The following is a 15,387-nucleotide window of genomic DNA, read 5'->3' as shown; positions in this document are numbered from 1 at the left end:
TCCTCCAGTTCTAAATTAACGCAGAATTATTTTAACAAAACTTTGGCGCCCAATGTGGGGCCCCAATATCTGTCTCTCTCCACACCAAAGGACCTGAAGACCTTGCAAGGCAGAGTTAAAAAACTCTTGAAAAGACCTCCAACGCAGGGCTCTTAAAGCCTCGTTTGGTAAGAGAGGCCAGGTCCCCTGGAGAGTGGGACAGTGACGGGGCTAACCAGAGGGGAGACGGACCAGCCAGGTAAACATTGAGTCAGGGGCTCAATTCTTCAAAAAGGTTAAGAATTCATTTCTTCATTTCTTGGGAGATCAGGGATCTCTTATAATTTGGATATAAATTTTACAAAATCTAGTCAGGGACTAGGGAGAGCAGGTATCTCTTAATTGGATAAATGAATAAATAAAACATTTTACAAAATCAAGTCAGGGACTTGGGAGAGCAGGTATCTCTTAATTGGAAAAAGCAAGTCAGGGACTTGGGAGAACAAATTATCTCTTAGAAAACTGTCTTTGGAAGGACAAAGTTTAAATTAATCCCTTAGGCCTGAGTAAACAAAAAGACGTCAGGGTTAGAGTCCCTATAGAAGTGAGGGTTAGAGTCCCCACAGGAAGGAAAAGAAATGAAAAGCCCGGTAGAAGAAAAAAAAACAACGTTAAAAAGGGGATCAAAATGGGAAATAGTAATAGTTGTTGTAATGTTGTTGTGAACCTGACGAGGTTCAAAATGAAGGAGATGTAAAACGAATGGGCAAAAAGGCACAGGATAATGTAAAATATATAAAAAGAGAAAAAGAAAAAGGAAAAGGAAAAAGATTTAGGAGGTAATAAACTTTATCCTGTTTTGTACTCCAACCGAGATAAACAGGAAGATGACGATTATGTGCCTCTGGGTCTCAATCCTAATCCTCCGCCGTACCTCAACCCTCAACTACCACCACCTCCTGCCGCAACTGCAGCTCCAATTCCTCCCTCTCTCTCTCTCTCTCTGCACCGACTCTCTCCGCTCCTACACCGACAGAAAGGGCCTTTGGAAGTCCAAAGGCAACAAGGTCTGGTAAGTGGTATGATGTTTATGATCCTATCCCCATGCCTACACTCTCTCCTCCTAAGGAGTCAGTGAGTTTAAATGATGACATAGAAGAATCGTATCCAATGATAGAAATGCCTAATCCGAGAGCTGGGGATGGGCAAGATGTAACAATTAGAGTGTATAGAGCATGGACAGAGGTTGACGTGAAAGACGCAGCATGTGGCGCTCGCACCGAAGGGAAAACACAGCAGAGTTTAGGGAGCAATTTGAAAGATTGTGTGAAAGTTTCCAGCTGAGGCAGAAAGAATATTAAGGTATATGATAAAGCAAGATGAAGGTGTGTTGATCTGCCTAGAGAGACTGAAAATAGTGTTTGCAGCAAATAGTGGTATGCAACAGGATAATGCTGACAACGGTCTCTACAATATGCAGTTAAAAAATGCATTCCTGAATGGAATGAAGCCAGAGATCATACAGTTTGTAAAGAAGCACCTAATAGGTGTTGGAACTGCTGGGATACAAGCTACGACTGACCATGCAGTACATGCAGAATATGTACTGAGAGAAAAAAGAGCCAAGACTGATGTGTATTTCCGAGGCAATGTTAGTCGTGGAGGCTGGAGAGGGAGTACCAGAGGAGCAGGACGAGGAGGACGAGGAGGACGGAGATTTGGAGAAGATGAGAACTGCTACAATTGTGGTAAATTTGGACATTGGGCTCGAGAATGTAGAGTTCCAAAGGGCAGAGGTCGAGGAGGTTGGCGGGGAAGAGGAGGAGGAGGGACACCCAGACGAGTTGATGATTCATCGGCATGACTGTCAATAAATCAGGTCATGCACTGACACACACAGACACAAACAGGTATTTGGCAGAGCCTTGAAGGAAAACCTATTTTACCAAAACATTTATTTAGATTTTCTGTAATTTTGAGTCATGGGAGTACCCATGTCTCAACAGGAGGGATGGTATCCATAATAGAGAACATATTTACTATATATGGATTTCAAAACTTTGAAAAAAATGTTGTGCTTATGATTAATAAGTTCTAAGCACAATGCTCAAGGTCGATTACGTCTAAAACCAGGTAAATTCCCAGAAGCATTCACCATGCCGGAATTAAAACTATGTGTAATAACTGTTTTATGTATGACCACGATTGCATTCCTTATTGTAAGTATCAAGAGAGATTTTTGAAAACATAAGATACAACTTAGCAACTGGAGATATACTAGTTTGTTCAGGTCATTCAAGACTTGCCTCACTTATTAGCCAGAAAGCTAACATTAACTAACTACATGAATAAGTAGATAACAACAGTTGAAAAACAGTAAATATATTCCGACAGTATGTTTAATAACAAGACTAGCCAGCTAGCCAGCCATGTGATTGTCCCTGAATCAATATCAAGATTTTCATGAACAAATGATAGTCCATGTTGACAGCCTGAAGAAGCGAAAGAAGTGAGTTGAATAACGAATGGGATTTGAGATGATTGCTTGTGTTCAGAAGCATAGGTGGTTTTACCATAAGACATAGGTAGGCAATTGTTTGGGCCTCCTCCACTAGGGGCCTTGGGCCTCATGGATTTTTATTTTTATTCTCTCTATTGGAATAGAATGTGGAGCTGCAACAAGTTGAGAGGGGAACAGTCAGTAATGACAGAAAGGCCCAGAACAGGGGGAAGAATCAGAGAGAGAGCTGCTGAAAGTGTGTTGGTGGCTGAAAACATGTGTGAAGGGAAAGCTCAACAGAATAAATCTAACAAAAGGAAAAGCAGTACTGACAAAGAGTAGAGCAGTTCTAAGGCTAAGAAAACGCTGGAGGATTTGTCAGACAATGATGAGGAATTTGAGTTGACACCTTCACAAGAGGATGACTCTTTATACTCGAGAAAATTTAAAAAATGATTTAGTAAAAACTAAAGGTCAAAGGGCCGTTAAACCAGAGCAGTTTTCCCCTGAATTGAAAGGTGTTGTCAGGTCTGTGACACAGCTGAGGAAGGACTCGGATTCTTTTAGTGAACAAGAGATTTATCGGCTCAAGAAAATAGTGACAAAGGTCAGAGCTCAGCTAATTGAAGATGATGATTGAATCAAAAAAGCTTCTCCACACAGTTTTTTCTTTTCCATGAGTGATTTAAGAATATATTTTTTCAATATCAGTGAAGCAATAAGTGATGTGAAAAGAGCTTCTCTTTTCAAACTGATGGAAATCTTCAAACTTGTTATAATATCTTTCCTATCCTAATTATATTGAAGATCCCATTAATCCTAAAGATGTCCCAAAATAAATACAATGATGCTGTCCTATCATCAATATAGAACTACAACATACAACATTTAGGGCTCTATCTTACGCTTGGTGCAAAGCAGCGCACAGCGCAACGCAAGTGTCATGCTAGTTTCAGACTGATGCAGTTCTCATTTTCGTGCCATGTTGTGTAAATAGCAAATGTACCTGTGCCCACCTGTGCTCCCCTGGGTATGTTGGTCTTAAAGTGAGGTGTTGTCAGGCACACCGATGGAGGATTGCTATCTCGAGGCAGCAGAAAGTGGCAGCGTCATAGAGCAACAAAAATCTGGTCTGAAGTCAAACCGCAGTCTGTTTCCTGCTGTTTAAAGGACGCATTAGATGCTCCTACACAGGCGGATTCACACCGTTCATACACTGTGATTTTATGAATAGAGAGGCTGCTGTCACTTATTTTAAACTCACTGTTACAGATATTAATTAACAAAACTAAAAGCTGTAGTTATAAACTCTCCAAAGGAAACCAGTCAGGACTTCTAAACAATTAATGTTCATCAGCTGTTCCTTGTGCACAAATGTGCATGTTAATGTAGAGATAGACATGATTTCTGCTGGCTCTACAGGATCTGAAGAACTAGAGGCCAGTCTCGCTGCTGTGTGGGGACTATAAGATCCTCTCTAAAGCTCTGGCTTCCAGACTGAGAGAGGTGATGAATGAGGTCATTCATTTTGACCAGACCTACTGTGTGCCTGGCAGGTTAATATGTTATAATATCGCTTTTATTCAACATGTTTTGGACGTCTCTGGCTCATTGGGTGTAGATGCTGATTTCCATAGACCAGGAAAATGCATTTGACCGAGTTGAATGTCATTATCTATGGCAGGGCACGCTTTTGGGTTCAGCCCTATTTCATTGCCAAGATCCAGGTACTGTACCATGATATAGCGAGTATACTCAAAGGCTTGGCTGCACCTTTTGTTGTCCAGAGGGGAGTACGGGAGCTGGGATGTTGTATTCCCTCGCCATTGAGCCGCTGCTCCACAAACTCAGGAAATAGCAGTCAGGTGTCTTGTTTCCAGGTTGCACGTCAGCTGTTAAATTACCAGCATATGCAGATGATATTGTGATAATACTCAATAAACAGTGAGATATTAATATTTTGGAAGAAAATGTTGGTCTTTTCAACAAAATCTCCTCTGCTAAAGTAAACTGGAAAAAGACTAAAGCTGTGTTGGTTGGGAGAAAGTCTTTAAATAACTTCTTCCTCTACTTCTATAAGGATGGCTCATTTGGAAGAAAAGGGGGATGAAGTACTTGGGAGTGTTCTCGGGTGAAGGATCTGTGTTAGAAAAGAACTGGGAGAACATCATAGAGGAAAAAGAGGGCAGGCTTAAAAAGGGTGAAGTGACTTTTTCCAAACATGTCATATAGAGGGTTCACACTGGTCATTAATGATCTTGAGTTCTCTTCTTTATGGCACAGACTGGCTTGTGTGGATACCCCCTCAAAGTTGCTTTCCAGAATTCAAGCTGTTTGGGATACACTGCACTGGATTCCTCAGGCCGTTCTGCTTCTTTGAAAGGAAAAAGGAGGACAAGGACTAATACCTTTGCCTAGTAGAGGTGCTGCTTTCTGCCTCTGTTTTATTCAGAGACTACTTTGAAGTTTTGGTCTGGGACTGCAGGACTCACTGATCCTCATGGACTTACAAACTTTGAAGCTTCAGACTTTGCCACCTTTCTTCTGTGGAGTCCTCACAGTGTGGAAAACTTCAGCATGTGCAGTTCAGAACTGAGCAAAGTGACTCCTTCTACTGGTTGTTGAGGTGGTGCATGGAGGACGTTTCGACAACCCCTGCTGAGCAGGATCAACAGTGATAGAAATGTTCTGCAGATCAGGGATTCTAACCCTTGGGTCTGTAATGGACATTGCTGGACTAGCAGAGAGCCTGGGAGTAAGATCTGTGAGGATCATCAGCAAGCTGCTTGGACCCTGGAAACACTGTCTGACTGGACACGAGTGTCTCCTGTTTAAGGACTATTGTAACGGTGTGACTGTGCCTAATGCAGATTATCCTTTTCCTTGTTTAGGTGTTCGGCCCAGGTTTGATAACTGTGCTGGCTCTTTTCTGGATGAGAGAAGTTGTATTTTGATGATCTTTGAAGAGGTAAGGGGTAAAGCTCTGTACAGACTGATGGTTACGTGTCTGAACATAAAACAAACTACAACTTTGGCGAGGTCACCTGCACCTGGGAGGTGATGTCAGACCTGCCTGGAGGGGTTTATATAAGCCCCTGTTAACAAATAAAGTAACTGATTTCAGTGGAGGCTCTTAGACGGTGCAGTCAATGCCTTTCTGTCTGTTACTAATAACAGTGTGAGTGATAATGGTCCTTTTTCTTGCCTGACAAAGAAACTGGGATCCACTGTTATTCAGTGTGTGCGCCTGCTGCCATTGTTCATGTTGTTGGAGAGGTTACTCAGAAAAATTGTGTTGGAGATTTTCTCCAAACAAACGTTCTTTCTTGGTTTTAAATAAAGAAAGTCAGCCAAACACAAATGTCAACTTATTAACTTCATGTTGGGACAAGCAAAGATGTGAGATGGAAGAGGAAAATTGATGACTCATTAGACATTGATCCGACACTATTGTTCAGTAGGATGGTCAAAGCCAGATTAATGATTGATTTTAATTATAATAAAGAAATTAAGGATGTAGATCAGTTCAGCATGATGCGAGTACATGGTGATGTGTTGTGCTGTGTGAAAGAAAACCAGCAGCATGATATTTCTTTGTTAATAGCTTGTTGAAAAAATGACAGAATAAGTATATAAATATAAACATATATATATGCTTTGAGGAGATTACATGATCATAATAGCAAATATCGTAATAGCCTTAAAATATTGTAATATTATTTTAAGGCCATATAGCTCAGCCTATCTTCAAGGGTGCAAAAATGAATTGGGAAGAAAAACAAACTAATTGAAACCTGAGCCAAAAGTAATCCAAGCATAGTCAAACCCAATCCAATTGTGGACTTCAACAGAAACTACATGGGACAACTACCCTACCCCTACCCTCTAATATTGGACGAACTTGGTCCAGGGTCTTGGATACAAAGAACAGAGTGGCTCATTAAGACCTGTAATCAAAAGAATATTAACTAGTCACGTGTGTGGTTTCAAACTTACCCTAAGCGAGGGTCGAGGAGGCCTTACTGGTCTGACTGGTTGTACTGGCTCTGCGACTGGGTTCGCCTGCCTTATGCCCAGAGGCTCTAGGTCATCAGCTACATCAGGACAACCGATATATCCTCCAGCCCCAAAAACTGAGCCCAGATCACCCTCTAACAAGTTGTGACTGGTTGGAGCATTGGATGTAGTGAAATCCTTGTTAGCAGACATGTTGAGGGTATCAGCAGTATTGGTGTTTGATTTGTTGCAGATACTGGAATTACTGAGTTCGAGTCCCAGCAAGTCCTCTGATGCCACATCGCTGTCTGAGCTGTTATTGGATGAACTGACATTGGGCTCTGGTTCCACAATGCATTGGTTATTGTTCGCTTCTGGGAAAACTTCCTTACTCAACATGTCCAGTACCTCCTGGTTGTCATGGCTACCTAAGTCTAGCAATTCCTGATTTTCATTGCTACCAAGATCCAGGAGTTCCAGGTTGTCATGGCAACCTGAAACAAGCACGTCCTGATTTTCTTTGCTACCAAAATCCAGCAATTCTTGGTTGCCATGGTTATCTAAATCCAGCACTTCCTGATTTTCAGGTAGGGAGAAATCCAGCAGTTCCCGATTGCCATGGCTACAAGGTTCCAGCACTTCTTGGTTATCATAGTTACAAGGTTCAAGTAGTTCCTCAACGGAGATATTGCGATAGGGTTCCACCACTTCCTGGTTGTCATGACTGCAGAGATCCAGGGGCTCCTGGTTTTCATTGCTAATTAACTCCCTGTTGTCAAGGCCAGAAGGTTCCAGCACTTCTTGGTTTCCATTGTTACACAAATCCAGCAGTTCCTGGTTAATGTGGCTACAATGTTCAAGCACTTCTTGGTTTTCATGGGCATGAGGTTCCAGCGCTTCCTGGTTGCTATAGTTAGAGGGTTCCACTTGCTTGTTGTTGTCATATGTGCAAAGGTCCATTGCCTCCTGGTTATCATGGCCACAATGGTCCAGTACCTCCTGGTTCTCTTCCTCAGGGCTGAGTTTAAAGCCATAAGGATCAGAGTCACGTGGCATTTGCGAGGAAGAGATGTCAAACCCATAGTGATCAAAGTCCAACTGGTCTGGTTGAGAAGAGGTGGGCTCATGGTCAAGGGTCAGCTCATTTTCAGCAGGTTCTGGGCTTAGTTCAGCTTCATCAGGGTCTAAGAGGGTGTGACTAGAATGTTCTGGACTGAGTTTAAACCCATATGGGTCAAAGGAAGACTGACTGGTTGGTTCATAGCTCAGTTCAAAGCTCAGCTCTCTGTTCTCATCTGAGTCAGGCTGGTTACTGAGGTTTTGGTAGTCTAGAGAGTTTTGGGGAGTTGCAGGGTTTACGGGTTCCTCTTCAATGTTTCTAACCCATTCTTCCCCCTGACTGGAGGTAACATCACGTAACAGGGTTTGCTCTACTTTGCCTGTCCAGTCTGGTTCCACAAGGACTTGTTCGCCAAGAACAGGAGCAGCCTGAGCTGAACCAGCACTCAGACCTAGGAAAAGAAACAACAAGGGGTCAAGGCAAGAAGTATAAACCATCATGGGCAAGATTTTTTAGGCAGCCCAAAAGGCAACAAAGTTACATTTATTTTAGATTTAATAAAATTACATTCATGTTAATCTTCCATGCTAAACAATTTGAAACACCACAGCCATATGTTTTAAGGCCTAAAAAGAGGATGCTGTCAATGTCCAAAAATATAGAAAAAAATATAGAAAACTACACATAGAAGAATATATGATTCAGAAAACAAATCATTGGACAAATAGTCTTGCTACTAATTTAGAAAGTCATTGAAACCAACATATAACACAATTGAGACCATTGTATTCAGAGTATTAAATTCAATCTAATACATCTGTTTTGCAGTAATTCACATTTGTATGGCATAAAGGCTTTTTTCAATGACAAGTACTGCAAGCAGATATACAGTATGCACTCTGTTGTATGTATGTATGTATGTATGTACATAACATGCTCTACAATGCATCCTTAAGGTGTTGTCAGACTGAACACAAAGCGCATTTTTAGTTAGATCTAGGTCTATAGAGAGACTTGAGTGGAAGTGAACAAACAAAGCTCTACAGGGTGGCACAAAATGAGGCAAAGATGTGCCTGCACAAGGTGGAAATGTTTAAATTGATTGATTTTTTTTTTTTTTTACATACAATGAAAAAAAAGTAAAATGTAACTGAAATTAGTGTAAAACTGCAGAAATTGGTAAAGTATTTGAGTATGAACTACCTTGTTCCAGTCCTTCCGTTGCCTCCATGTTAACCTCTCCAGCTAGAGATCCCAGACTGTGTTCTTCTATGTCAGAGGGAGGGGAGACAGCACCAAGGTCCAGCTCATACCCATTAGGATCTGATTCTATAGAATACTGACCCTGGGACCTCCAGCCCCGAATGGGCTCTGGCCCCAACTCCTCTGATGAGCTCTGAATGGGTTTAAATCCACAACAATCATCAGCCACAGCAATGGCATCAAGGTCCTCACGACTATAGCTGATCTCTATGTCACTGTCTTCGTCTGGGAATTCAGACTCAAAGCACTGAGTTCCTGTTGAGGCTTTGTTTTCAGCACAGGACAGACTGGTGTCTGCCTCATCACCAACATTTCCTGCCCCGCCATTAGAGCCGACGTTCACCTCAGGGAACAAAATATCTGCTGCAAAGGGGTCACTGCCTTTGAAAGGGTCTGAAGCGAATCCATCTGGCAAACAGATTATTTAAAAAACTGTATATAATTCATGTATAATTCTTTTAACATTTTAGATCATTTTGAAAACATAAAGATCATAAAGATAAAAGTTTAAATCAAGAAACATGACACAAGTACTTTCTAACAATCTAGTAAGAGAGCAGCAGATAGAAAGATTGTATGTAAAAGCAATGGGCCAAGAATTATTACAAGTAATAATACTGCATTTAGTAGTGTATTATTTCTTACCTGATGTGTCAGTTTTAGGGAACAGGTCTTCATTGAAGAGGTCATCTACAAGTCAAGTGAGAAAGAAATTCAGAAATGACTATATACAACCAATAACACGTTAGGAAAGAAAAACTTGAGTCACAGCATAAATCCAGTACAAGTCACATCCATCATTCACTTTTGAACATAATTCATGAAGAAACCGAAAATGGTTAAACATTTTAAAACATTCAATTGGGTGAAGGGGGCAAATTTGTATAACGGTATCCTGGCTGAATAATCAGTAAAAACTGCACAATAAGACCAAGTGTAGGAATTAAAATTCCCATAAAGTCAAAATCAATCTTTAAGTGTTTTTATCACATATGTCTTTCTCTAAATCTCACATATACAGCAGTATTAGGCCTAACAATGGCAAGACAGTTACACCAACTAGCCACATCATTAAAACCACTGACAGGTGATATGAATAACAATGATCATCCTGTTACAATGCAATGTTCTCCTGGGAAACCTTGGGTACTGGCATTCATGTGGATACCATTTGACACATACCAGCCCAAATTGCTCCTGATGCGAAGTTGGCACCTTGCGAGGCAGCCTCTGCCATCAGAGGGCCCTGCGATGAGCTGGCGACTCATCCAGGGGTGTACCCTGGCCTTCGTCCTCTGAGAACTGGATTTGGCCCCAGTAGCCCCACAACCCCCCAAAAGGGGGACAAAGCGGCAACACCCCGCAACCCCAATAGGGATCAAGCGGACAAGACAATGAGAGATGAGACATACCACCCATCCAAACACCAATGTGGACCAAGTACACCCCCTTATGGCAACGGCACTCCCTGATGCCAGCGCCCTGACGCACCACAAAAACTGCTCAGGAACAGCTTGAGGTAAAAGAGCCTAAGGCAAACTGGGCTTCCAAATTTCCTAGATCCCAATCCGATCAAGCGTTTGTGGGATGTGCTCGAACAAGTCCGATTTATGGAGGGCCAACCCCCCAACATACAGGATCCAAAGGATCCACCACAAAAGTCCCAGTGCCAGACATCGCAGGATACCCCCAGAGGTCTTGGGACCATGCCTTAACAGATCATAGCTGTTTTGGCTGCACAAGCGGAACATGCACAATATTAAGTTGGTGGTTTTAATGTTGTGGCAGATCTCTGTATTTTGAAGGTATTCTTAATAATATTTAAGTGTTTGTAATTTCCATGAAAATGAGTGTTTATAATGCTGTCCTGGATGTTTAAAAAGAAGGATGCTGTCAGAGTGTTTCTGGGTACCGGGCCTTTACATGTTGCTAAAGCAACTGCAAAAGGCTGCTAACAAACAGCCTCTGTATGAACACCTCCAGACTGGAATATTCGTGAGTCCCTCCCTAGCTGCACATTTTTACAAAAAATATGTAACTTGCCAAAGCAAATAGCAGCCTACTAGCCATTTTCTGTGAACTTTAATATCTATTAACGTAGTGAGTGTGGTAACAAGATATTCAGAGGCAGGGTTGAGTTATAATCTGAGCTTTGTGGGGGTCTGTAAGATAAGTAACCCTCACCAACGTTAGGATAAAAGTAGATACATAAGATAATAGTGCATACAAGACATAGACATTAACTATGAAAATATAGGCCTATACCGACATCATGAGAACAAACTGATTCTGTTTTTACACAAAGAAAAAATGTGTATAACGCTTGCCGAAGGAACAAGTACACCCAAATAGTCAAGAATGTGTTGTAGACAGTGTTTTACAACTTGTATACAGTTTCTCCTATTGCAAAAAGTTTCAAAATTGAGCGTTTTTTTAAGGGAGTCTTGCAACTTTCTCCGTTTTCCTTTCTCCAAAGAAGTAACAGGCTTTTACAGCGATGATAAGTGGAGAAACTGACACTTTTTAAGAAACATCTTAATGTTGACATTATTAGTGACATTCATCACTTAATTATGTGGTCCATATCCATGACTTTCACATACACACAGCAGCCCACTTCTTGCAAGAATTGTGTAAAGTAGATCATTATTATTTTTTAAAATTCATTATCATTATTTAATTCAAATAAGAAAATGTATGTGCAGACCCTAGAGAGAGAAAATTACAGTAACGTGGTCATTGACACTGTCACTGTGAGAGAATATGGTGCGTAGTTCCTCTTTTTACCTACAGTATTTATAACATTAATGTAAAAATTACCCATTACATTGAAAAACTCATCATTTGTTATTAACATAATGTTTTTTGGTAATTTACTTGAGACTAGAGACCCCCACAGATCTGTGATTTCACTCCTGGGAGCTCATACCCTACCTTATGGCAGCTCAGCTCCCATTGGCTTCCACGTAACTCGAACCCTGGTTAGAGGCTATACTGCTCTTTCTTTTTCTGGCAAGGTCCCCCTTGTACTACCCAGTCAGACAGGTAGTCGGTTGTTACATCCAAGCTTGGTTATAGCCATGTTGCAGATAGACCTCAAGTATTATCTAATTTTTTTTGAGTTGGGTCTATTAACTTGACAAAGTTACCTTTTTGATATACTGTAAAATGTTTTGTAACCAGGCTCTACTGGAAGGTTTCATAGCAATAAAATCAATGGTTCTAATGTTAGTGGAGACTCATCTCAAGTAGGGAGTAGGGAGGTGGCTGTCCTCTTCTGTTGTTTGCCAATTGGGACTCTCAACCTAAATCTCTCTGTTTAAGTCCATCCAAGCTCATATTTGGCCTTTGAGATTACTACAGAAGTGGTCAACAGAGAAGACTGTACATTCAAAATCTCCAGGGGATGTTTTATGTCTCCTCTTCTTGAGCCGGGTTACACCCAGCATGTGAAGTGGCAAGTTAAAACTTGGCTTTGGCAGTGCAGACCAATCAAGAAGACCAAGTGACCCTGACTCCAGGGACATGTGACGAGTTGGGGCCTGGACTTACCAGTCCATACAGTGTTGGGAAGGTGAATAATGTACTTTGTACTCTCAAACAACAATAACAACAATGCATTAAAGACGTACTGTATACATTTTATGAAACTGCAGTGTGCTGCACAGTCCCTTGAGCACTGGAGGGAGACAAATTGGATTCTATTCATTTAACCCCAGATATTGCTTGATATATAATTGCCAGTCTGTATAATACTGATTAGCCAGCAAACCCTGTTAATTTTCAAGATAGCCAAAGGCAGAATGTAAGCAGTTTGGTTCATGCCTTCTCTACGCAGTTTTGGTATGTTACTGGAGTTATTGAACCTCCTGATAATGCTTGAAATTCACTTAATGTGGTAGCTGCTCAGGAGGGAAGAGACGCGGCTGACTGTACGAAAAATAACAGTGTAACAATGGCTGATGCTTTTTCAGTTCTTGTCGTATAGATCAAGTTGGATGACCAAATTATGTCATAATAGCTTGTCTATTGAAATTATACTTTCAAGTAATGCTAAATGAAGCTTTAGTGAAAGTTCAGACAGGAAGACTACTTTATTGGATGTTTCTGCTTTTAGTTTATAACTCCTACCATCACATCATTCACTCCTCTCACTCATGCTCACGGTGTCCTAATGTGCTGCCTTATTGATTTCAGCTGTTTGCATCAGCTGGTCACATCTATCCAATAGCACAGTGACACACATTCACTGTCAGCCTATCATCTTGCTGCTATCTTTTTAAAAATGATGCTCTCTCTGCCTTTAGTTCATTCATGCTGCTGTTTTGCACGCCCCATTCACCTCCCCATGACCGCCCAGTCTTTGCAGATTCATCAGCTTCATCATGTCATCAGCCTTCCAGTCTCAGAAGAGTCATCTGCCAGCACCCCCACCAGTGTCTGGATGCCATGGGGGGATTTTTCTTGCTGCTGCTCAGGGCAGATGCCCCTCGATCACAAAATCTCCCTGTATAGTCTCATTGCAAAAGACTTTCTGACAAGACTCAATTATCGCATCATCTGCTGTCATAAACATTTTCTTGACTTCATTGACTTGTCTCTCCTGATTGGACTGAAAGAGTCAGATTGTAGGTTTTCTACACAGGTATTTTTATGTGGCGAGCGATGACAAATAGCAAAATTCCAGCCTGCCAATGCTCAAGTGTTGAGATGGAACTGTACAACATTTAGGTCAAGCACACTTCAGAAACTGTCTTATTGCATGGCCTGTTAGTAGCTGGTACACCTAGAAGGCTTAGTTGTAATTAAATCCCCTAGACCTCAAATCAAAACATTTTACCAGTACAATCTATGCCGTGACGGACAGAGGAATAAAAGATTAAACAAATCTGATTTAGGCTTCATATATTTGATACATACGATCACTCTGACAGTGGGCGAAGGGGTCAGCTTGGTAGAAGTCCAGTTGGTTCAGAGGGTTTGCATTAATAGGTGAATCTTCCTTCTCTCTCTCTTTTTCCCTTTCACTGTTGATCTCCCCCTCCTCTGGGTCATCCTCTATGTCCGATCTGTCCATCTGTAAGACATGACAACACGTTAACTGAACGGTGCCACTGCTGGTTGGTTGGTATCTTGGTATTGGAGTTGGAGCTGGTTCCAGCTTCAAAATGTCACCCTTTCCTTTCAGGGACCACCTATGAAGCAGCACTTGTGGGTGGTGAGGTAACTTCAGAGTCAACTCTGGGTTTTCAGTGTTACAACACAGGTTCACTCCTTACCGGGGGGTACATCACCATGGTAACCTGATTTACAAATTAAGCGCTTGTGCACATGATATTTTCTCATGAGCTCCATATATTCTCCCAAGAAACTACTGTGTGTGCATGCTGTAAAATTTTTAAAAAATATATGCGGTAAAGAAGCTACCTTTGGTGAGCTGGTTCCACTGTCATCCACTTCTTCTCTGGTACCTGCTAGATTATTGCAGAAAGACGAGCCACTGGCCCTCTAGTCACCCACACAGACAGAAAAGAAAGAAAATGCAGCTGGATCAGTTGAATAAAGGCAGTCATACCTACATTATATTGAATGTGACAGCTCAATTTTAATGACAACAGCGAAAAATTTCTCCAAATAATTAAAATTGCTGCTACAGCTGTCACACCCCAACTGTAAACTAGGAAGGTGCGGCCTTGTTGTTATAAATTTGTAGACTGCAAGCCCAAACTAATACCACTTTTAAACGGAAATTAGTGTGTACTGTATATGTGGGGCTTTTAGACACGGGTAAACCCGGCAATAGTCAGCAATTAACTCCGTTCACATTGCCAGTGGATGAGTTTGCCTTTTTGTTTTCATTCCCCTTGTGTGTCTCATTCGTCATCACAACAGGTAACAGTAGAAAGCAGCAGATCATATACTTCCTCAGAATACATTCAGAAGAAGTTAAAGTCAGCCAAGCTGAGGCGATACATACCTGTGGCTACTGCAGGGTCAACTGACCCGGAATAAATCCTGAAAATCTACATTCACATTGCATACAAAAGCCAGATGTTAGCAGGTGTAAGTGTGTTTTTTGGCCCATGTGAAAGGGGTATGACATTACTCAAGTGTTGTCACTGTGCAGTAATCAGATTTTACCAAAGAAGTGAATGATAATAATGTAGGTGCTCGGAAACATAATAAAGTGACATACCAAAGAGTCTACAGTGTTGTTACTGTAATAGTCTTTTCCAGGCTCAAACATGTTTAAAATAGTACTCAGCATGATTACTGTGATGTACCATTATCAGGTCAGCATAGGCTGGCAGTGACTGGCTCCTCCCCCACGGCTTCATAGGGAGCGGATCATCTTCAGTGGTGTCTGCAGGAGATGTCGACTCCTCCAGCTGGCTCTCTGGAGTGACTGCACCTCCTGACAGAGAACACAGAGTGTGCTCCTCCTACAAGGAAAAGTATGGAATAAGTATAAAAAAGAAATGCAAAACTGGAATTTGTATATACAACAGTGCTGTTTCACTCAAAAACTGTGTATATTTACTATACTACTACTGGTGATATAAATCAGTAAATGAAAAAAACATCAACA

At 41.4% G+C, this 15,387-nt stretch overlaps 1 protein-coding gene across 4 annotated transcripts in view; it reads right to left on the bottom strand.

Moving 5' to 3' along the window:
* LOC311266281 (uncharacterized protein) overlaps positions 1-15,387 on the bottom strand; it is a 30,221-nt gene that overhangs the window by 5,747 nt on the left and 9,087 nt on the right. For all 4 annotated transcript variants that reach the window (XM_084368569.1, XM_084368570.1, XM_084368567.1 and 1 more), the window contains 6 exons: positions 15,083-15,241; positions 14,226-14,306; positions 13,719-13,875; positions 9,444-9,488; positions 8,739-9,206; positions 6,476-7,986 (listed from right to left, as the gene is read on the bottom strand). In XM_084368569.1, coding sequence (XP_084224695.1) covers positions 6,476-7,986; positions 8,739-9,206; positions 9,444-9,488; positions 13,719-13,875; positions 14,226-14,306; positions 15,083-15,241 — 2,421 coding nt within the window. The remainder of the gene's footprint in view (positions 1-6,475; positions 7,987-8,738; positions 9,207-9,443; positions 9,489-13,718; positions 13,876-14,225; positions 14,307-15,082; positions 15,242-15,387) is intronic.

This window comes from Pagrus pagrus, assembly GCF_965226575.1.
Source record: "Pagrus pagrus genome assembly, chromosome: 12".
Classification (NCBI taxonomy): domain Eukaryota; kingdom Metazoa; phylum Chordata; class Actinopteri; order Spariformes; family Sparidae; genus Pagrus; species Pagrus pagrus.
Note: the sequence above shows the minus strand (reverse complement) of the source record. Positions and strands in the feature narration are given on the sequence as shown.